The sequence below is a fragment of the Carassius auratus genome, chromosome 6 (genome assembly GCF_003368295.1).
Source record: "Carassius auratus strain Wakin chromosome 6, ASM336829v1, whole genome shotgun sequence".
NCBI lineage: Eukaryota > Metazoa > Chordata > Actinopteri > Cypriniformes > Cyprinidae > Carassius > Carassius auratus.
The window spans coordinates 10733414-10758749 of record NC_039248.1 but is presented as its reverse complement, the minus strand read 5'-3'; the positions used below and the strand labels follow the sequence as shown (position 1 = coordinate 10758749).

Sequence of the window (25336 nt, the reverse complement as noted above, 5' to 3'; positions counted from 1 at the left end):
TGTTCCACAAATGAGTAGTGAAATCAGTGACTATACTTTGCTGTGAAGTGTTTTGCTACTTTCAGGCTAAAATAAATTGCATTGATTAGGTTCGGTTGTGTGGGTAATACCATATGAACAGGGACGCATAGATTGAGTTTTGGTTCTTTATTCCAAACACTGTCTGGCTCAGTCCTTCCTAATAAGTGCAAAGACAGATAAACTATTGTCACCTCGTGGAATGGAGGCGGATAGGACATAAGTAATCCGTATTGATTTTGACATTACAATGTTGTAAGTGATAACTACGTTAACAGCCGCTATAAAACCAAAGCCCTAATTAGGCTGTATTTCACACGAACCATTAGGTAGGCTTTTTAATTCAACGGTGATACCAAAGTGATCAATTTTCCTTGCATTTTGTTCTTTAGAAAAAGCAATGCATAAAGCCAGCTTTGTCTTTCATGCAAAAGGGAACAGCATTGTTTTTAACCTTCTCTTTATGAACTTTGTGTGGCTGTTGTTTGCAGACTTCAAGGTCGAATTCGTAGAACGGCAGCATGCGTTTTGTAAACATGTTTACGTGCAGACATTTGTAAATACAGTAAATGTGCACGGGCTCAGAGAAGCCATACCGGTTTACTCAGTGTTGTTTTTTTTCTGATAGATAGTTTTAGCTCTTCATGTGTGCATTAGTTTGTTTGTGCAAATGTCTGTGTGGCCAGAGGCTCGTGCACCTGCAAAAAACTATAGTTTCACAACCCCATAATGATGCTTCTGCTCACAATGAGCATCTGTTTTGTAATCGTGGGCCACAAGTGATCAAAAAAAGAAGAAAAGAAATAAATAAAAAGGGCAATGAAAGCAAAAAAGAGAAGAATGCTTAAAGAGCCATGGTATTAAATATGAATTAATGGAATGAAGCCTATGCACGGCTGCAACAGCGAGAAGAAAAGAAAAAAAAAACATTAATAAAATTTATGTTACTGGTGCGTAGGTACATTTGGACTTAGTATCCTTTAATTAGAAGTGAGATATTAGCATTTCATAGGGATTTACACAGGGAAGATGCTTCTGCAGACAGGAGCACTTTCATTCCGCTCTGTTCTGCATGTAATGAGCGGTGTCATTAGTTGATGGAGAGGATTCTGCCCCGACTCTACCTTGAAAGGCACGTCATTTACATACTTCTTAGCAATACGTCCTATAATGGATTCCTCAATGAATAAAATAAAATCGCACTTCTTTAAATTTTCAAGAGTAATGTTCACAGGCTCCGATTCGTTTGTTGGTTTGTTTCGGCGAAGTCAATCGAGACCAAGTCCTGGGGGGTTGGTGAGGAGAGATTGACTTATGTCTGAGAGTTAAGACCTCAGATTTTGCTCCAGGAATGGAGAAGTGCGTCATAAATTCGGAATGAGATCAATAATGTGGCGACATGAAAGTCTTAAAGCTTCGGATCAAAAAAAAAAGGGGGAATGCATGACACAAACTGTGTTTTTGTGATCTGTTGAGTCCGAGTTTGAGGGTTTTTTGTGGGATGAATTTGGGTTGCAGTGCTGTAATTTCTGGTGCAGTTGCTTTCGGTAAATGGCAGTATTTAAATATGTCATCATTCATGATAATTCGGCTGGAAAGTGGAGGTGTTTTCCTTCCCCTTTCAAATGTAAGTTTATAAGCCCTCAGATGTCATCCCTCACCCATCTCTCTCACATATTTCTTTCACTCCCCCTCTCCCACCCATCGGATCAGCGGTGAACTGATTTAGTATTTTATTGATGAGCTTGAAAGTGGCAAGTGTAGGAAATGGTACCTTTGATCAGAGCGTCTCAGGGAAATGGAACCTGAGGGTGTGAAGTCCGCCAGGTAAGAAACATCCAGCCTCTGTCAGGTTTGAGCGAGACAAAAGCCCTCCCCTCAGCTTCCCGCCACTCGAAAACACATATTTGTTTTGGCTGTTTTCATTCCGATTTACATGAGCACCGATTACAGCTTTTCATTAGCGAAATTGGGTATTTGTTTTAAACTTTAACCAATCACTTTGATATGCTAATTACGCTGTAATTTAATTTGAGTTCCATAATGATGATGCCGTTATTATGGACATAAATGATGCAGTTAAGCAGAGAGTAATCTCATTTGCATACTGTACATGCCAGTAAATTAAGGCCTTTCCTGCTTGGCTTCAACTTTAATTTTCCACTTCTTTTCACACAGCCTCTCTCCCAGCCCTCCATCTAATAACAGGCCTTTGCGTGTTTGATGTGGAGAGCCGCTGTTACGCTCTGAGTCTAGTCACAATATGTAATACATAAAGGGGGCTCGTTAGCACACTGAGTGTGCCTCTAAGATGCTGCCATTAATAGGAAGAGGTGGGTCTCACTTCAGGCTTTTTTTCGCAGATACTAGTATATTTTTTTTTCTGCCTTGTGTTTTTTTTCTCCTGGACGTCTTTTTGTATTTCTACTTTGTCTCAGCTCAGAAAAGAAAAAAAAAAAAAAGACATTAAAGAACTGAAGCACAATGTCGGTTAGCCGTTCCGTGGCGGGCACTGTTGTTTTGATCATGGAGAAGACTGATTGGTTTAAAGGGCAATTTGTGCGCAGGTGCATGATTCATGGTCACGGGACGAGCAGGGTGCACGTGTTTATTAAATCCCTTTTTACCCTATCACGCTTATGTTGACGGCTCCTTAATGCACTCGCAGTAAATCCTACAGTGCCACCGTCTTAATTCTCGTAATTGATTTTCTGTTATTTATGTATGATTTATGTATTTATGTATTTTCCTATCTACATATTATCTTCAAATATATATATATATATATATATATATATATATATATATATATATATATATATATATATATATATATATATTTGAAGATAATATGTAGATAGGAAAATTGCGTGAGCATTAGAATTGAAGGTAGAAAATTTGTACAAAGACTTATTGGGAAGTAATAAATAAAATACTTTTCCTCTCAAAAAAATATTTTCTGAATGTGATTTCTTTTTGTAATTTTAGAATGATTGCCAAAAAAAGTCCGTCTCTCTCCCTTTCACTGGGTGGAGGGGATATTTTATGGACTTAATGCTGACAATACAATTGCCCTTCAGCGCGAATGCTTTTCCATTTTGTACCATAAAGAATATTATTTTCCTGCCAGCCAATTTTCTCTGTTAGTCCCTAATTGGCTCCATAAATCTGGTGGCGTGGAGGGTGAGGAATGTTTCGGTGTCGCAGAGTGTAATCCTCACCCTTATTTACCAATTCATTAAGATTCATTGATGCAGGATAGGGTGAGAGGAAATGACAGCATAAATCAGGGTTCCAACATAATGACCCTAATCAGCTGGGAATTGCAGAAAATGGCATGATGAACTATGTCCTTGCGTTAGTGCCCACTGTGCGTTGTCATTGCGCTTGCTTTATGGGTGGGACGCATCTCCCTGACATGGACTGTATTTAACACAAAAAAAGAGCTGTTAAAAAGCCGATTCCATTAAAGCGCTCGTCGGTTTCACGCAAGGTCTTCTGCCGTTTACCCCCAGCATGCCCTTTACCTTTGGTTTATCTGCTTAATGGAAGACCTGGGACTCAACCCTTTCTTTTTAACCCTTTCAGTATTTAAAAATGGTTATGCCTCTTAAGCACAAACCTGGTGGCTGACATCAGCATGACAGAACGGATGCCGTATGTTCGCTCATTTTGCAACACACATTTTGTAGTAAACATTCAGAAAGATATTTCGCTTTTGAGCATAACTACAATTTGGCACCGGCACCTCACAGCTGTGCAATATCCCTTTCTCGATATTGGCTAAGTATGCAGCATGGAAACTGTACCAAGTGATGTTGTGGTTGATTGCGGTGAGGAATCTTTGTTGTATAAAACTATAGAGAGGCCATGTGATTTCTAAATGTTGCAAAGTAGTCTTTCGGGGTTCCCCTATGGTTTTTGCTTTTGTTCACAGACATGAGCTGCGAAGTCTAATGTTTTTGTGCAGAAATTAGGTTTGGTGCATGCAAGCTCGGAAAATCGCGGAGATCTACAGCATGTTTATGCCTGATAAAGCCAAACAAATGTCGATCAGCGTGACCTATTGTGTGTAATCAACGCTGTAAGCATTTAAAAAAGTTTGTTTATAGAGGGATTGTGTTAACATTTTCTTGTCATGTATTGACAAATCAGAAGGCAATTATGGTTGTTATTAGAGCTTTTGATAATAATTTCTCATGTAAAGACTTCATAAACAGCAACACAGACCTGATCTTTTATTTGTACAATCACAGTTGATAATTCATTTTTTGATTTATTTTGCTTTCCTTATTCCTTATTTCCAACTTCAGGCACTTTTATGCCCTAAAGGTTTTTATTAGAAGGTCACTTTAAAACTATCTTAGAAACTTTTATCTATGCCTTATCGTTGTTATTTTTTTTTATTTAATTTATTTCTGCTTTCTAAATGCTTTTTATTTAAAATAAATTCTGTTCACTGTCCCAGTCCAAAGTTAATTTTGTAATTTTGTCAAATTATGCACTATAATTTGCATTATAAATTGTGAAAATATTAATTATTTTTTAAGATTTATATAATGCTAACTATCATCATTTCCGGCACAGAATGCTGGTAAATTCAACACAAAATTTGAAATGTGATTGGAAGTCTGGGGAAATGTGGTAGAATTTTTTTTTTTTTTTTAAGAAAAGCATTAGATTTTTAATTTTTAATTTAGATCTTACTTTGTGAATTTTTACATAGATTGTAAAGTCTTTTCATATTAAATTTATTTTTTTCTTTACTTTTAAGTATTTTAAATACTGATATTTTAGTGCCTTTTTTTTAAAAATTGATGCTTTTCAATCACATATATTTGTATTTGTATATTTACAGTCATTTTTAACGAGCAGTATGATGTTGTTATGCTATTGGGCCTGTAAAAACTGTGCATCGAGTATCCAGGTTGCTCTGCTTGGCTGTAGTTATGTTGTTGCCTTTTTCCATTAATGCCAATTGACACTATGGCAGTGCAACTGGGTAATTTACCCCCAAGATAATGTTTCTAATAATACAGGCCCTCTCATGGTTTAGACTGGAAATATTAATTAGACAAAGTTCACCGAGGCTAAACTCCCCGTCCCACAAATACGCATTTGACACATTTCCTCTGCGCAAAAGTCTGCGTTTTCTCCACCCACGGGAGCACTCCTTGCGCGAATTTCGAGTAACAATGATTAAAAATATATGACACACTTTTAAATAATATTAAAACAATATGCACTTTGGCCAGTCCCAGAGGATGCGGGAGATTGAATGCCTTGTTTTCTTTGCTGGGTGCGTGCTGGTGTTTGACAGTTCTAATTTGTCCGTTGTGCTGTGGGGCCTTTTGAGTGAAGGCCTCCTTCCCCACAGCTCGGTGCCTCACGTTGAGACCCGGCTCACGGTTACCGACTCTTTGCTGCCATGCTTGTGCGCTAATCATCTCAAGCTGTCTGTGAACGAATCCTTCAATGTCGCTTGAAGGAGAGTCGCTCAGGAGGTTGCCGTAAACGACTCATGACTGTAGTTCCACATCCCAAAATTGGCATTTCAATCCTGGTAGCGGCTGCATTAAAACTCATTAGACTTTTTCTTATTTACTTTGGTCTCTCTTGGCTGTTTCGCTAAAAATACCATGGCCTGCCTTACTTTTGTGCTTTCCATCATAGTCTTTGCACAGCAGGGCTTTAAATGCCGCACAGACTTTGTTGTAAATTCATACAGAGGAGGCAAACCGTTTTGTGTACCTTTTGAAATTATACATCTATTTAGCCTCTCCGCTGGAGTTGTCTTCCAGTTGACGGCATCCTGATTGTTCATTTCTTGTTCATTTCTCTAGCTTGTAGTGTGATAATGGGTTCATATTTATTTGAATCATTGTGCACAACATTACAGTGTGCCGGCATCGGTTAGCGGTGATGGTCTGGTGATATGTTTCAATCTGGATTTCACGCATAAGGATTTTATTACGTTCCTCTCGATGTGTAATAAATATGTGTTTAGACCCCTGTATCACTTGGTTTTGTAGCTCTTCAGAGCAGTAGTAAATCGATTTGGAGAGTTAAATGAAATGAATGTGAGAATGGTTGGACTGAGAAGACAGAAAGTTGAAAAATTAAAAAGTACGTTTTCAATACTTAAGTTTCAGGACTTCACACACAAAAGAAATTCTACTTATCTGCTGACTTTAATGATGCTTGATGAGTTAATAATGAAGTATACAGAGAGAAGTCTTGGGGGCTGTACAGTTTTTTAAATGTTTCTGAAAGAAGCTAAACAAGTCTGCATTCACATACAGAGTAAAAACATTAATATTCTGAAATATTATTGCAATTTAAAACAACTGTTTTCTATTTTGATCTGTGTTTTAAAATGTAGATTTTTCCTGTGATTACAAACATTTTTGGCAGCCATTACTTACTAGGCTAATTTGATGCTCAATAAATATTTCCTCTTATTATTAATGTTGTAAACATAATATTTTTGTGTTCAAAAAAAAAAAAAAAAAAAAAAAAACACTTAACTGACAACAAACATTTATATATAATGTTCTATATTAGATATTATGGTAGATATTATGAAGAATGTCCAAGCTTCTCTTATTAATGAAATAGATTTATGCAGTCAGATCCCCAAAAAGGACAAAAAGCACCATGAAAGTGGTCCGTACAACTATTTTCCAATTCTTATGAAAGCATAGATTTGCAATAACATGGGGGTGAGTAAACGATAACACCTTTTTTAGGTGAACTATCCCTTTAAGAGAATAGTTGTTTACGTATACACCACCTATCAAATACTTGTTTTTGTTTTTTTACTGCCTTAGTCAATACCATTGTGAATGTTTACTGTACAATCAAACTTGACGCTTTGTCATTGTAAATAGACAAGAACCCACAGCCATAATTGATATTTTCCAAGGACTAGTTACTGAGTAATTGACTGTAGTAATGTTTAACAGGTTTTACAAGTTCCTTGCTCTTTTCATCGAGGCAATAAGGATGATGTTGCTTGTCTGTTTGTTTTCCGCAGACCGAGCCGGACATATAGGAGAGATCCGTGAGATCCGGCCTGTTGAGCGACACCCCCTTCCCAATCTATTTCGCATTCACTTTGGCCATTAGTAGCTGTAGCCCAGCCATCCTAATGCTTCTTTAAATATCAGGAGAACGACTGTTTGTTTGTCTTGAGATTCTCCTCCAACTGTTTATTCAAGACAGGCTGCATTTGCATTGACCTTGCTATCCATACATGCTTGCCCGCCGCCTTCCATTCTTTTCGTCCCATCGCTCGCTGTCTTTCTCTGAAGTGTGTTTACATTTCGGCTTGCCCTCTGTGTAACCTATGGGATCTGTTGATCATTCCACCTGGTTAATGTTAAATTGCTCTTTGCGAGAAGATGTGTTTGTTCATAAACAGAAAGAAAAGGCCCGTTTCCCCCTTGTTTACCGTAGTCATGGCAGCAATCAGTTATTAAACAAATAGCAAGCTTTGTTTGTATGTGCTGTCGGACCAGCATTAGCCCTACAAGGTCTGGAAGCAAACTCAAGAAAAGACAACAGAAAAGACAAAACCCGTCTGTCCAAACGTGCTGGGGTTTTGTTCTCAGAATGTCGACTGAGTAGTGTTGAGATATGTTTCTGGCCCGGAGAGGCCTGTCGAGATTAAAAGGACTGTTTGGTCTCACAGTGAGATCTCCTTTTGGCAGAATGTCATTGCTGCTGTCATTTCCTCTTTGAGAGGGCGACGAGCAACTCTTGTACATGAGGGCGAGTTACTAGCCCTGATTGTGCCGACATGTGTGCATGATGCAAAGTTGCACCTTGAGGCGGAAGATCCACACCGAAGGTAAGATGTTGCATGATATCTGGCTTAGATATGTAACAGACAGACTTTTGAGGAGGATAAGCATCCAGATTTGATCTCTGTCAGTTTGAGTGAACTTGCATTGCACTTTAGGGTTTATTTATTCAGTTTTTCTGTAAATTGTACATGCTTATTTTCCTTTTTTTTACATTTTGTTTGCCTTTGCTGTCATCTAATGCTCTAATGCATAAAGGGGTCATACGATGTGATTTCCCCAGTCCAGCCCCCGGTCATCACATGTGGTTGCCTCAAGCCCGCCAGCCACTCCTTCGTCGGATCCGCCGGCCGTGCTGTTCTCAAGCCCGCCGTGTGTGACGATGTGTGTTTCGTTGTGAAAGTGAAACTACTTTGTTTTGCCTTTCCAAAAGAGGAGACAGCTAGGAATCAGTGGTTAAGTTGTATTTACAACACTGTTTCCAGAACATTTCAACACAAATATTCAGATGTGTGCAATGAATTTTATGGAGGACTGTTTCCTGAACCTGCAGAGTAGCCTACAATGGGTCTGTGCTCAAATGCGGTTCTATAAAATGGGACAGTTCCAACTTTGCAAGGACAGTCTGTCACTTCTGACTCATGGCCTGTAAGTACGTTTTTTTTTATATTTAAAGAATTTGTCACTGGTGATTCAAATGCGTTTTTTATCTTAAACCACAGAAACACATTGCATTACACCAAAAACACAAATGGAGCTCAGCGATAGTTCTAGCAGGCCATGTTAGTCAAGCTCGCATCAGCTGACACTCAGCTGATCCAAGTCTACCTATAGGATCACGACCCCAATCATAGTTCCCTTCATAAGGTCCCTTCAGAGCTATTTCTCCCTCAGGAACTAATAACCCAGCTCCATCCCCAGCTCCTCCTCTTGTCCAGTCAGGACTTGGCAGTGAATATATCATTGCCCACTGAATCATGTCGTTAAAATAATCAAGTAGAACATTAGTGGTATCTGCTACATTTATCATTGATGTTGGTTCTGTTTTGTTACCCAGAGGGGATTCTGCTGTCCCTGCTCCTTTACATGCTAGGCTGCATGGATGGGCGGGGAATTTTTGCCCAGAACAGAACCATTCCCTTTTTTTTTTGTTCTTTTTTTTTTTTATTAAAAGTTACACTAAATTTAAGTATTGTAGAATTTTAATCTTGGTCATTATAATATCAGTTCTTGAGCATAGCGTGAAAATAATTAGAAGTATCGACCAGAATTTTTATATTAGTACATTCATATGATGTGTATTAATTTACATTTGGGTTTATGTCTAAGATTTATAATAACTATCTTTTTTTGATATTGATATTTTTTTATATTTTATATTATAATGTTGTGATGCCTAAATACACTTTTATTATATAAAATATTATATATTTATTTTTATTTTATTTTATCTGTCTGTCTATCTGTCTGTCTGTCTATCTGTCTATCTACCTGTCTGTCTGTCTGTAACATGTGAAGAATTATTAGCCTATTTGTATAGGCCAGAATTTATAGTTCATTAAATCTCGGTGCTTTAATATGATCTAAATAATTTTACAGTTTGGACTATGTCCAAGTTCCTAATAAGAATAAAGAATAACTAAAATTAAGAAGTATTTAAATTGGTGATGTGTCAATACTGTATAGTTTTGCAAAAATGTATAAAAAACAATTGGTGATTGAATTTCATACAAAACTAACTATATTGCCATATATACTTTTACTGTAATATAAAAATGTCTCGTAATGTACAGTGATGGGTCATAAGGTAATTTTGCTCACACCACCATCCCTAGCCAAAATACAGCTGTCTGCATTACTCATCAGGAATCCTTGGGGGAAAAGGAAAACCTCAAAATGCTCTCACACCTTTTCAGTCGTACAGATCATTGTGTTGTCTAGACAAGCAACAAGGCTGAACCTAAACAACAGTGTGATCGCGGGTTTTTGTCGTCCTTATTGTGACTACTTATCTGGAGCATAAGAATGTTGTGCTTTTGTTGGGCGCTTGTGTAAACAGGGGTGGTGTGAGAGCACAGGCTTGTAAGAGCAGGTGGGCTTTCAGAACTTACCGGAATGACAGCATCTTTTTAACGCTGATGGAGTCTGCTTTCCGGCCTGGTGCACGGCACACACAAACACACTCCCTCCATAAACACAGTCAAATCCAGAGAAACAATGAATAAGGGAGAAGGCCCTTGATTTTCTGTATTTGCTCGTGTTTTTATGTAGGCCAAGTGGGGTGTGTGTGCTCGCAATATCAGATGAACCGAGGAAAAGATCAACATACACATATTCTGACCTTGTTGTATTATCCGTTGTTTGTTCCAAACACTTGTTGTGTTTAGCAAGCAAGTGTTTTGTGCGGAAAAGGCGCAGACATCTGATGATAGAGGTTTGTTTGGTAGGTGCCTGGCGGCGGGGGCTTAATCTCAGGGAATTTCCATTATATTGAAGTTTTTTTCCTTAAGTCTTTGTTTTCTTATTATTTAAAGCCATGATAAACACTGTAAACAAATCTGTTTCTCATGAACCCTTGCTGGTGTTATATGCGTTTGTCTGTTATTCATGTTACTATTGCATCCAAAATGCGACAACAGAAAATTTACAGCTGCACCTTTGTTATCATAGTGAGGAGAAATCCAAAGCTGGAATCATAATGATAAGACACTAAAACAATAGCTTAATTCATAAAGCCGTTGACATTATTAATGCCCTTCCACCAGGATATTTTTTTCTTCCATCTGTTTGATATTTGTGATGGATAACAGGCATTTTCTTTCATCCTTTTTTTGGTCGCGATATTGCAGCTTTTGAATTATTCCATGGCGAAATTTAATGAGAAAGTAGATTTATGGGTTTCATTTGTTTGTCAATTCTGAAATTAATTGGGTGTTAATTTCAGCTGGCCCTCTTCAGACGTGGATGCAGGCGCGTGCATTACTTTGTATTCGTTGCAGCTTCATGTCTTTATTGTGGGTCACTAGTTTTGCATACATTAAAATAGCCCCCCGGCACATTCTCATGATTACTTTTAGAGATGCCACGCATTCGCAAATTTATGCCCTTCCTTTATAATTATGAAAATTTAGTACGGAATGACAGTGCATGCATAATAGCCATTATCACCCTCTTTTATGGAACACAATGAAAAAAGGAGAGAACAAATGAGACTGTAAAACCTAAAAGAGACAGAAAGAGAGAGAAGCTTGCTAAACAAGACACAGCTTGTTTGTGGGAGTACCAGGGACTTGGTTCATTTGTCTCTAATTGAAAGGATGATTTTGAGTATGGCGTAGTTTAGTATACAAACAGGTTATGTAGTGTAGTTTTTGGAGAATACAAATATGGCATGAAAGAAGTTCAGGGTTCCCACTTTCATGTAAAACCTGGAAATATAAACTTTTTTAAATTGTGAATTTCAGGATTTTTAATATAAAAATTACCTCTTTTTATTTAATGTCTTATGGGTAACTGCTACTGAATTTATATTTATTTGTCAAAGGAAAAAAACATACAGAAGTAAAGTTGTTGATGTAGTTCAGATTTAACCCTCTGAAGTCGATTAACCCATACACATGTTATGAGGCATTTTCTCCTGATAACCCCGAAAAGAACTTAAATTACACTTTCAGTTGTGATCATACAGATAAGAGCAATACATTAATCGAATCTGTAAAGGGTCTACTTTTTTGTATACAGACATAATAAAAACAAAACTTTGTACATTTATAAAATAAAGATAACAAACAAAGGTGTGCTGTTTGTTTTTTTTTTTCTGCGCTGATCTTCATTTACAAACGCGTCATTAAAATGAACTGTAACTCAGTGAATACTCAACAAAGAGACATGAGAGATATATCTTTAGAAAGCTTGACATGTCTACTTTTAAACCAAACAAGTGCTGCCGAAAACAGATATTCTGTGTTAAAGTAATCCGTATGAAAACAATGCGATGTCCGTTTTTCACTTCTCCCTTCATTATCTTCTAATGTGACCACGCCCCCGCACTTAACGCTCTATTCAGATTCTAATGTTTCACTGAAGCAAGCGGCTTGAATACACCCACACAACTGAAGACAACGCAGCGAGACTGCTCTTCAAGTTTTTATTTTATTTTACTGTTTGCTTCACGTGAGAGGAATAAGACAAAATTCACCCCAAAAGGTTGTGATGTGGTTTAGGATTTGAGATTTGGATTTCCTCAGAAAAAAGAATGAAGCACTTTATTCAGCAGAGATCATAAACATGAGTAAGTCTCTTTTTATTTATTTATATACTTGTACTAGAATCACAAAACGTGTAAACATTTTATTAGTTAGAATTTTTTCCAAAAGTTTTTCCAAACTATAATTCCTGACTAAATGTATAATCAAGTGAAATATTATGAATTTTCATTAACAATATACAATACTTTAACATTTAAACGCTTGATGTAAATAATATAAATGTTAACTGTAACAAATGTAACAATGCTGTTCTTTCAATTTATCCCCCCTAAAAAACCTAAAAAAATATTCTCAGCTCTTTTCAACACAAATAATAATAAGAATGATGATAATAATAATAATAACAATAAATGTTTTTTTTTTTGTTATTGTTGTTGTAGAAAATAAGATTGTTAAAAGGATTTATGAAGTATTGTGTGACTGGAGTAACGATGCAAAAAATTCAGTTTGAAAGTCAGCTTTGATTGTTCCTAATAAACTGTTTAACTGCACTTACAAGTGGATATTAAATTGTTGTGGGATAATTTAATATATTTTAAATAAACTACAAACATAAAATTATATACATTTATTTTGTCCTCACATTCTTTCTTGTAACTCTTCCCTCTCAGTGACACAGCTGACTGAAAGGCTCATTATTAAGCTCATTATGCGGGCCGTTGTCTTCTCAGGTGTAAATCACAATGATAATCATGATAGTTGATGCCTACTCACATATGACTTTTACCAACAAAAAGTGTCTTAGAAAATTTTAATCAATATATTGTTTTCTGTGATTGAGTAAACAAGATGATTTTCACAATTTAGAAAGAAAAATTCTAGGCTACAATCTCCAGTTCTCAGTAGTCCCGGGAACCAATGTTCTGTATGTGTTTTATGGCGTTTTTCACTACGCATAACATTTTTTTTTCTCAAAAACACAATCATGTACATACATTCTGCTCAAATATTATTATAGCCCAGTTTGTGCTGATTACAGTGAGATTAAACTTTAGCCATTTAGATATTTATAAGAAACTGAAAAAAGCACAAATGTCAGGGCATGACAAAACTTCTTCAGGCCCCAAAAATACCCCTAGACTCCAGATGTTTAAAGTGCAGTTCAGTATTGCTAATTAATCACCGTCTAAAAAAATTATTTAACAAAAAAAAAGAAGAAAATAAAGTAAAATAAATAATTATATTTTATTTATTTTTTTAATTTTATTAAAATATTATTAATTTTTTATTATATTTGTATATATATGTGTGTGTGTGTGTGTGTGTGTGTGTGTGTATATATATATATATATATATATATATATATATATATATATATTAACACATATACAAATATTTTTTTATATGTAATTAGTGAATACATGTTTTACTTATAATGTTTTATTATATATATTTATTTTCTGTCTAGTATCTGGCATGTGTTGTTTACAGTACATCTGCTTTATCAAAAACCGACAATAGAAGAGATGCAGCCCGCCAGTGGTCCAGATGGGTCAAGGCCCAAAGTGTTCATCTGCATCTGCAATCGCCTCTCCCCTGCAAACCTGGCTGAACAATTATCACACGCCTTATTACTGTCTGAGAGGGGGCAGCATTATAAATCTGAATTCTTTTCAATTTTCACCTGCCTATGTGATTAGCACCCACTGCTTTAAGGGCATTCATTCTGCCTCATATCAATAATTAATAAGCCAAGTTAATTTACTTCTGCCCGACTTGGTCAGCTTCATTAAGATGGTCTGAAATGGGGCTACAAGGCACTCCACGCCAATGAGTACCGCTATGAATGCAAAATATATAAATCTAAGTGTCTGTCTCGGGACGACGTGAATAGATCAGCGTGTTGAAGGAGAAAACGAGACTTTTGAGAGTATAACGCAGTTAGTTGGAAAGCGTTTGGAAGAACAAAAAGCCTTTTTGTGTGTCTGAATATGCATCATTAAAGTGAAATGTATTATTGGAAATACTTTGGAAGTACATCGGAATATTTTCAGGTTTGTTTATTTGTGTGCGGGCCCAGGACCGTGGCGTTAGCTCAACATGCAGGATGCAAACGTTTGCCGAGAAGTTTTGAATTGGCCGATTTGTAATGCGACCAACTCCCCTGCCCTGTTTCCCATTAAAAAGCCATTGGGCTGAGGTTCTTCTGGGAGCAATGCAAGTAAATATATCCATTTCAGTTGAACAAGTTTTGTTTGTGAGCGAGTGTGATTTCTTGGGCCTCTCTGCTGAGACGTGACCGAGGTTGGGTTCCCATCCCATTTGCTATTTGTTTCTTCATTCTCTCAGGCACAGCATAAAGAAGAAAGACAAACGGAAAAAGGCAAATAGCTTCTCTTAAGCCTGTGATGTGATGAAAGATGAATTTGAAATTGAGCAGGACAAAAGGAAACTGACTTTTGCGTGCAATTGTTTTAAATATGTTTTTTGACACTTGTTTGTGTTCCTGCTGCAGGTTTTTAAGTCATGATGCAAGAGTCGGGGACAGAGGCGACAAACGGAACGGCCAATCAGAACGGCGCCCCACCTAGTGTGGAGGGACACAGAGAAGTTCGATCCAAGAGCGCCACTCCTTCCTCTGACATCACAGCGTCTGACCTCGTCAAATTCCAGCAGCAGCAGGTCTTTTTTTTTTTTTTGACTCAATCATTCCATCATTCATCTGTTCTTTCTTTTTTCTTTCTTTCTTTCCTCTCCTTTTCTCCTCTTCCTTTTTATTCATTCCTTACATCTTTTGCTCATTTGCTCATTATTTTGTTCCTCTCTTCCTTCTTTAATTTCTTCCTTTATAATTTCTTAATTCAGTTCTTCCATCCTTTTCGTTTGTTCTTCCCTACCCATGTTTCTACCTTTCTTTATTTCTTTTTTTCTTTCCTTCATTGTTGCACCTGTCTGTTATTAACGCATGTCAACAGCATCCTTCTCTGCCCTCTTTAAGTGCTTGTAAATATTTAATCATTGCACCCCCTTCAACCAGAGTACATAAACACATTATTATGATTATTTATGTATATTGAGAGCGGTTTGAATTTTTAAACGCACTAAGTGCTCTTTCTGTGATTGTGTTTTTGGTTGCCAATGTGTTTATCCTGGCAACTCCACAGCATCTGCATTCAGGTGAAATATTTATCAGGCGTGTTGCAGTGGACAAATGCATAGGTGCAATGGAATTTATGGACAGTCGTGTATGTGCTGCATCCCTCCGGACGCCACAGATTTCACCTGTCGCATTGTAAACACCCCTAACACTCAGGTCGAGATTTCAGAGAGCTTCCTTTCAAAGCGTTGGAGCGTGGAGTGTTGCAGCTGTTTTTATTATATACCAAGAGCAACCAAAGCCTCCTCACTCACACTGAAATAAACAGTGTCTGTCTGTCTGAGTGTTGCGTTTGCCCACACGACAGCGTGTTGAGCGGGCCAGCATTGAAAAGATCAGCCAGTCATATGTTATCTGCACCCCACGGCATGATGGGAGATGTTGTCAAGGGTTGTTTGTTGGGGATGGGGAGCCTCTGAAGTAGCTGTCTGTCGAAGTAACATGGCTGTCGTGGAACTGAGGAGCACAATGCCTTGGTTTTAACGGCAGTCGGGACAGTTCTGTTTGAAAAACGGGTTGAAAAAAGAGAGTGACCCAAAACGGATTTGTTTTGGTCTTATTTCATAGAAGGGATATTGATTTTGTATTGTGTTTAATTTAGGAAGATGTTGGTTGTGAATTAAGATGATTATTTTGGATTTCGTATAGGAGTAAAACCCATTTGACGTCTTGATTTTCCCTTCAGTCTCCTTGAAATCAATCTGTAACTAGAGTATATCGCCGTCAATCAATAATCTGAAGCATCTGTGATTGGCTCTCGCTTTCGCCTTCCTCTGAATTGCTTCAGTCTGTCGTGTGCTTCTCGGACTTGGCGTGATGTTGTCAGTTCGAAAATCACAGGCATACTGAATTCATTACCGCAGTCGTCACACAAAACCACGGATAAGATTTCAATAACTGCAGGCCACAGTTGAGTAAACAGTTGCACTGAAACTTAATTCCTGTTGACTTTGCCTTCATTCTGTGCCAGGGGCTCAATCTGATTCACTCAGCTGAGACATCAGGGTTATGACTCTGACGAATGCAAGGAAATGGAGAGAGAAAGAAGGGAGAGTAGATAGAGAGAGGCTGAATGCCAGAGCGGTTGACCGAATCAGGGATGTGCACTTGACACTCTAACAAAAAAAAAGAGGAGTATTTAACATTACTTCATAGTTTTATTATGACTGGGGTGAGTGAAGGAACCAATCTTTTGCTTTTTTCATGCTTGTTTATGGTGACTAACAGAAACAGCTTTTTCAGAATAGTGCTAAAACTACCATTAAAAGCTATTTTTTTCTGGGTGGAGCATAGTCAACGGATGTCCATTTTCCACAAGTAAATATGATTTTTAGTATAACAAAAAAAAAAAAAAAAATTCTCAAAATGGTATTGTAAAAAAAAAACACACCCTTTTTACCTAGTCAAAAACAGCTCTGTTCAAAATGACCCGTTTCGTTGCATGTGCCTTTAAATGCTAATGAGCTCAGCTCACACTCCCCTTCTCTTCCGTGGGGTGATAAGCCATTCTGTTAACTTTAGGCAAATTTTTTTTGTGGAACTTGCTAACTAGCATATTATTATGAAAGGCAATTTGCAAAGAATAATAAAAAAAATTACACTCTCTTCTTCTGGAGATGAAACTGGATTATGAATGATTTGCGCGAATATAAACGCATTAAGTTTGATCGGGAGGTGAGACACATTTCAGTTCAAACAACATGTAAAAGTGAATTTTGCATCCGATGACCCCTTTAAAGGGATAGCTCACCAAAAAAAAAGAAAAAAGAAAATAAACATAAAAAGAAATATATATCATAATGTAAGTGTACCCTGTAGTTAGATATTTTAGGAGGTTACAACTGTTTTTGTCCATATGATGTAAGTCTGTGAGGTCCAACAACAATCTACCCCACTGACTATTATTGTATGGATTGAAAAAAAATGCTCTGTAGAACTGTAGAAGAAAGTAATTTCAAATAAGGTTATGAATGGCACAAGGGTGAGTGAAAAATTACAGAATTTTTATTTTTGGGTGAACTGTCCCTTTAAGTTTCCTTATGGCAACTTTGAACAGAGCCAATATTCTAGTCCAAATGTCTTAGTTTATAGATTCAACTTAGCTTTTTCATCAGTTTTGATCATTACAAACCAGCTTTGTTGTTTTTGTTTTTCCAAGAACAAGGATTCAGTTATGTGATAACTGACAGATTTTTACAACAGATCGGTCTCTTTGCTTGTGTTGTGCACATAGTACATAAAGCATGACCTTTCCAAACCTCCAAAAGCCCAGTTTCTTCTCTGACAAGCTGTGCGGTTTTATTATCTCTCAATTTATAAACCTCTTCAAATCCTTAAATGCGTGAAAAACAACAAACCTGGAGGCTGACATATCATCTATCCTGATTAGTCGACATAACTGTGAAAGACAGTGCTCATTAATAAAGACGAGGGATAAAATAATTGTAATCTGTTTGATCATCTCGACCTTGACAGGGGAATTTATCTTCTCGAACTAGTCAGATTTGGGGGGAAGTAGACCATAAGCTTCATTTAAACATCTCCATTAGGAAGGCAAATCCCCAGTGCTATTACCTTATATAAAAGAGATGTGTCCCTAAATGGGAGCTCTCTAGATAGAATAGAGCCTTTGGATTCAAATAAAGCCACCTCAAACGTCTTTCATCCTTTTACTAAAGAATTTAGGTCCTCTCTTTAAATGTTTTATGCATATAATTCACCAAAATTAAAGGGACAGACCACCCCTGTCAGCATTTATGCAAAAGATTTCCATTATGGCACAAGCGCCATCTCCAATGAGAAATGAATCTCTCTGTGGTCTGTGGTCGACGAGATTAAGGAAAAAACGTGTGCGAACATCCTTATGATGTAGTTGGGATGCAATTCCAAGATAAAGCAGTGGAGAAGAGGTTTAGGTTAAATATTATAAGAAACTGTAAAAACTAAGGTTGTTCATTTAATAAAAATGAAAAATAATAATCGATTGATAGTCCTAATAAAAACACATCTTCATAATAGAATTTAATATATGTAAAAAGTTGGTTAAGATGTGTTTTTTTTTTTTTGTAAAGTGTCACACGAATGATAATATATATGTGTTATGTTTGTGTACTTTTTTTTTTTTTTTTTTTTTTGCATGTCAGCCATCGCTCATTGCAGCAGCGAGTGCACCCACAGGAATTTCCCCATTCACAATACAAACATCCTTCCACGGCCACATGACCAACACAGCGATCTGATATGGCTCGTCTCTCATGTGCTCCCCGAGAAATATGACACATTTGTGGCCCAAACCTGGAATCGTGCTGGCCTATATCTGATCTCGCACAATGTACGGTACTCTCAGTGCAACTTAAACGAGAATGCCATCAGCCCCTGCGACTGCGTTCCGTCACAGGCTGTTATTCTTCTAAGAGCGCTCAGAGTCTTGTCTTGCACTCAGCGAGGCAGAAAGAGAAGTTGTGGTTTTCAGCAACATCTTTTGATGAGGAAGTGAAGATGATCTTGAGAGATAAAGATTTAAAGTAAATAAAGCCAGCCTGCTTTTATGCAAGAGCAAAACATTTTTTGGTGTTTTCAGCTTTTTTTTTTTTTTGTCGCTGCTTCTTTAACAGGAAGCCAACCTGTGTGAAGCACACAGAAATAGCTGTAGAACGAGGATGTTGTCGTCAGTTTCTGATCCAGCTCAGTTTCTAGGATCATCCATCTGGGAGCCTTCTGATACCCCTTTATGCATTAGTCTGGACTGAGCTGTTGAAAATAGTTGCACATGTCATTTCTGATCTTGCATGCAGTGATAACATCAGAAATAAAAGTTGAACTTTTTTATTATTATTTATTGTGCATCCTGTTTATGGACTGCTAAAGGGTTTGATTGAGAGTGAAGAGGGTGTGTAGCTCTTTTGATCAAGGAAAAATCTGATGAGACATATTTGAGTTTGACTTTGGTGTCTTGACAAATTATAGCACAGCTTAAGTCATTGCTGAGATTATTGGGCTCTTTTTCTTTTCTTTTCAAAAGCTTTGATATGCTCAACATTTATCTTATTGCTGCCTTGAAGAACCAATTGAGTTGTATTGTTTGCAGTTTTTCTTCATCTTGCACATTCTTCATTCTCATTTCTGTGCATCTAATCCTAAATATGGCAAGGTTCCTGATGAGTTATGAGTGATTAAGTAGGTGCATATTTAATCTCTTGCATGTTTAAGCAAGCAGCCCTTGACTCAGACTTACAGAGCGACTGCCAGGAATCTTGCTCAGCTGATGTTGCCCTTAAATTTTAAATATTAATGCCCTGTCTCATAGCAGTCTTTTTTTAATCACATTTGAGAGCACCCTTACTCAAAGGCATACCACCGTCATCTCAAAACCACAGAAAAGACAGACAACCAGACAGAAAAGCTACAGCATGAGTAAGTGCTGTTCTTTGATGGAAGGGCAAACTCATCTCAGTTTGTTCAGACAGTACTTGCTGTTTTTTTTTTTTTTTTTTTTTTTTACAAATCAAAAGATAAGTCTAAACAAATAGCAATTAAAAAAAAAAATTCTATACTTCTGTTTTCCTCTAACCCCTGAGGAGGCTTAGGAGCCGATGAGGTAATGTCTTCAGTCTGAGTAAGCACAGGTACTTGCATTATGCAGCGTGTTGCAAACCCTGGAGCCCACCTGAGCAAGAGTGGCAGAAAGCATGTATTGCGATGAAAATGCATAAACATGCTCATGTACGCACACCTACAATTGACGCCACCTCACTCACAGGCAGTGTTGTGCATCATTCAGAAATGAATTGAGAATGCCTATCAAACACCATTTCAAGGCAAATGTGGTACAGTATTGTATTTCAAAATTACATTTAAGGAAGTAGAAGTAAAAATTAATGATATGCAAAAAAAGTGATATAGCTGATCTTTAAAAAAATGCAATATGCATAAATATAGAAATGTATAAGTAAATATAATTTAAATTTTCAAATGTTATTTTATATATTAAAAATATATAATAATGTATGAAAATAATGAAAACCTGAAAATAATCTGGTGTGTGTGTGTGTGTGTGTGTGTGTACAGCATATGTATGTATGTTAGAGTATATATATGTGTGTGTGTGTGTGTAATTTTATACACTTTAATATGCCATAATTTAATGTTTTAATTGGTTGTTATATATATATATATATATATATATATATATATATATATATATATATATATATATATAACCTATTAAATAGTATTTAATAGAAAATATATAAACTGATATATATTATAAAATATTATATATTTTATATATAAAATATGAGAAGGATTATTTAAAAAAATCTGAAAATAATATTGTATTATATGGTGTATTAATGTGTATTTTATTAATATATATATATATATATATATATATATATATATATATATATATATATATATATATATATGTATATATATATATATATATATATATATATATATGTATATATATATATATATGTATATATATATATATATATATATATATATATATATATATATATATATATATGTATATATATATATATATATATATATATATGTATATATATATATATATATATGTATATATATATATATATATATATATATATATATATATATATATATATATATATATATATATGTATATGTATATATATATATATATATATATGTGTGTGTGTGTGTGTGTGTATGTATGTATAATTTGCTATATAAAATAACATTGTAGATATTAACATTAAATAACATTAACAATAGCATCCCAGTTTAACATCCTGTGAGCCTCAGATTCTAAATAATGAATAAAAAATTAAAATAAAATTCTTAAATTCTGAATTTTTGCAACCCTGCTCAGAGGTAAAGACAAGAGAGAGTGAAGAAAACCCACATTTGTGCTCTTTTTCACTCTCTTTTCGCTTTAAGGTATCTGCTTGTAAACTGTTAATATTGTCAGATTGCACTAGAGAAAGGCAGAGCCTCCAACTTATTGCAAATCCTGAGCAGGAGATTGGTGTTATGACACCGCATATTGCCCCAAATTGCTTTATTGGTAAAACGCTAGTGCTTCCTTCAATTTTGATAATTTTATGGAATCCCTCGTTGAACGGTTTAATTATGTTATCACCCAACTGGCAACATCTGTCTTTATCCTGGAACAGGTGACAGTTTTATTACGGGACGAATCTCTCGGCTGGATCTGCCGATTGATGGCCGATCTGATTCATAATCATACAGATGGAGATTGAAATTGTACATTAATGTGCTTGTACGTAGAAGAGAGGAGAAATAATTATTTGCATGGAGAGAGAAAAAAAAAACAGAAACATGCTATGCGTGATTCTCCAAAGCCTGCTACAATTGAAGCATATTGCTTTTCGGGATCGTAACTAATTGTTGCAGGCAATATATCCCTCTGGCAGTGCCCTTCTCACCCCCCGATACCCCTGATGCTTTACTCCGCTCATTTACAGGAGTGATGTTTAGAACAGGCTGTCTGGAATCTGCAGGTAGTAGTTGTGTCGTCCCAATGGCATCTCTGATCTCCACAGTGATCACACACAGTTCACCCATGATAAAATGCACCTACAAGTAGTTTGCATCGTGTTTACAGGGTTTGATTGACAGCGAGGTGATGAGAGGGGCTTCTCTGCGCTTGCATGCAATAGTCAGATCGACCGAACCGCTGTGGAGAGCCTCTACGTTAGAGTGTGTGCTGGAAACTGTTTTACTAATGGATATCAGGTCAAATGGTCAGCAATGGAGACAAGTAGTGGAGTGAGAGAATGTGTGTATGCATTTGAAGAGGCTGCCAAAGTGAGCCCAAATGTGTGTGTCCATATGCGTGAGTGGGTGGGTTTTGCATCACTGCGTGTGTATAAAAAAGGAGCATCCTATTGTTCCACTTCCCATATACCCTTGCTTAAAAATGGGGGTCAATTCGTATGTATGCATACATGTGTGTTTGCTATGCTGGTACCATTAGTGAGTATGAAGCACTTCTTATTGTCTGCTGAGACCGGATGGGCTTTGATGCCAGCGTGTGTGTGTGTGTGTGTGTGTGCCTTAAAGAGGGGAACTCTACACTCTGAGCAGGTGTTCCCAGCAGCTGTCGGACTGTGGCTGCACTGGGAAATGCATCCGTGTTGTTTTAGTATTAGATGGCTTATTTGGAGTCCCGAAAGCAGCGAGGGAGGATTTCTTCTTAACGCGCCACTTGAGTTTTCTCATGAAAGAATAACCTCTGTCTCTCTGTAATCCTTCACGCTTTTCAAACAATCAAACATCGCTGTGGCGTGCTCGCCTTTAAAGAAATGCATGACGATGTCATTTCATACTTTTGAAATGTATTAATGCACATATACCCGTTTTCACACGATCTTGTGTCGTCATAGAATTGGAATTTTTACATACAGAGCCTAAAATTAACAATCGCCCAGTGGAGAATGGGAGTAAAAATTAGCATTGGCGAGTATATGAAAGAGTGTTACTCTCCTGTTGTCTGCTAACTGTTTTTATTCATTCTAACAATGCCTTGGGAATATGGTATGGTTTTACGCAATTAGCAAATCGTATAGACTGCGTTGAAATTTTATAATTATGTAATCTGATGCGCTGCCTGTTTTAGAGTGAAGAACAGCACTGAGATCTTTTCACATGAGCCACTCATGATAAGTGTATTTAGTATCTCAAAGAAAATTGTACCAAACATCTTATCAAGTTTGTAATCACCATGGTTGATAAATCAGTCATCAACAAAAGAGAATTTTATATGAGAACTTTCTAAATGAAATAATAAATTGTTATTATTATATAAACTAAAATTACAATGAAATACTTTACAGTTAAATAAATAAAATACATAAATATTGCAATTAAATGTGCTTCTCCAATTTGTTCTGCCAGTTGTTTTAGGAAATAATGCACATACTGTTTGATGGCTGGTAGGTTTTTCACAAGTCACCGCTATTGGCAGGTGTGGCAAAATGTTAATTTTGTTTACATACAAGCAAATGAAAGGATTATAAAGTGGAGGACGTTTCTTTTTTTTTTTGTTTCGGCTAATATGACCCAATTTTTTTTTTAGAGATAAAGTTAAAGATGCCACAGTATCATGGGGATATGTTTTAACGTGGGGGCTTGTGCAATTTTAATGAGTGTTTCTCTTTAAAAACTTCACAGAATTAATATGTATCAAGAAAAGTTTTTTTTTTTTTTTTTTTTTTTTTTTAATACAGAAGACCAAAAACTTCTGGGTAATTAATATTCATAGTCTGTGCTTGTTAACACCCCCAATGCAAATGCAGTGGAGATCCAATTAACATAGAATGGTCCCTGAGGAGTCGGGATGATAAGGGTTAAACGAGCTATTGAAATTGAAACCAGGCCTTTCGGCCCGTTTTTAAAACACTTATTTGTTTCAATAAAACGGTAATCCGTGTAGCTGCTCGTTTCTCAGATTAAGGCATCTCAGTCTGGCTCTGGAGGCTTGGAATGAAGGTACCGATGTGTGTGCGCTTGTGGTGCCCACCCGTCACTAATGCAGAAGTGCTGTAGCTGAGGTAGCTTTTATTTCTTATTCATAATCTGCTGGCGCTAGGCGGATAATAGACGTCAGTGTTCATTCAGAGAGCGGCGCGTCAGCCAGACCGCGGCTGACAGAGCAAAGTGCTGGGGTTCTGCATGTCTCTAGCTAGCTACCGGCCCTTCCCGTATCATTCCCCAGGGTGGGGATGAGAAACGCACCTGCTAAAGCACTACAAGAGTCTTGAACACTTAACAATGCCTATAAACCTGATTGTCCTGTGATTTGATGATGATGTGCTGCAGCTGTTTGTTTTGTTTATCTCTGACATGCACATATTGCCTCACAGAATCAAATCTTCATCAGTGGGTTATTACAGTAGAGAGCGTTTAAAACGTGGCAGGGACATTATAAAGACGTTTATGGCACACATAAAGATGTTCGAATGCCTTCTTAGTAATTATAAGCATCACAGGAGAGACTTTTGGCACTTGGGAGGTAAAGAAATTACCTTTGACATACAGAAGTTAAAATGTATTGGGTTAGTGATTTTATTTTATATTCATATTAATTTATATTTATTTCTCTGGTCTTCATTGTCTCAGGATCCTTCAGAAATCATTATAATATGCTGATTTGATTACCTATGTTGAAAACAGTTATTCTGCCTAATATTTTGTATTGTTGTTATTGTTAAAAGGCAAAATTCTTGTTACTTTTTATCCGTTTAATGCATCCTTGCTGAATTAAAGTAGTAATTTCTTTACACGAAAACAACAAAAAACGTAATAACCCCTAACTTTTAAATCGTAGTTTGTGTATTTATATGGTGACCATCCAATACCATAGTTTAAATATTGTTATTATTATTAGCCTTTATTTAACCAGGCAAGTCAAGGGTGGATTTTTATTTACAACAACAACCTGACAGCAATTTCTGGAATCTCCTGGAGGACATTCAGACATACAAACTGTATCATTATAAACATACAATATGTCGCAACATAACATGAAAAAAGTTTCGCTCTATAGAAAGCCTGCACATTTTAAATGTGCAAAAAAATGGTCAAGCTAAATTTGTTGGAAACTAATAGCCATGGACCCAAAGCCACAGACCTCAAATTTAGATTTCATGGGGTTTTTAAGTATCAAATATCGCACGACCCCGAGTAAAAAGATTACAGGAAATAAAAAAGCTCAAATCTCATTCTGTTAGTCCAGAATGAACAAGTCTGACCCATCTTCCTCCAGCAAACCCAGTTATGTTCATCACAGCCCTCTCGTGCCATCACTCCTGCCAGTAATAACCACTTCCTAGGTGTGCGGCAGTGATGTGGCCTCTATTCCGAAGAGAAATGGTGCTGGCCGCTGACTGCTTGTGTACCATTTGGAGAATGATATTCCCTGTCAGTGCCGTGATGTCTTCCCATAAATATCAGTGATGGCACCTTGCGTTCTAGGAATGACGCCCACCATAAATAGTTCCCCTTTGCACACCATACACATAAATCCTTCATCCTACCCCCCTTTTTTTCCGTATGAAAGGAAGGAGGGAAGGAAAAGGTGATGTATTATTTACATGGACAATAAAGAAACAAATGTTTTGCAGCATGGAAGAACGCAG

General features: G+C 36.7%; 1 protein-coding gene across 17 annotated transcripts in view; it reads left to right on the top strand.

The window, feature by feature from the left end:
• The window catches only part of LOC113096129 (forkhead box protein P1-B), a 175830-nt gene that overhangs the window by 64786 nt on the left and 85708 nt on the right, over window positions 1-25336 (top strand). For all 17 annotated transcript variants that reach the window (XM_026261609.1, XM_026261610.1, XM_026261608.1 and 14 more), the window contains one exon: window positions 14547-14713. In XM_026261609.1, the coding sequence (XP_026117394.1) occupies window positions 14558-14713 (156 nt within the window). In that variant the 5' untranslated portion in view covers window positions 14547-14557. The remainder of the gene's footprint in view (window positions 1-14546; window positions 14714-25336) is intronic.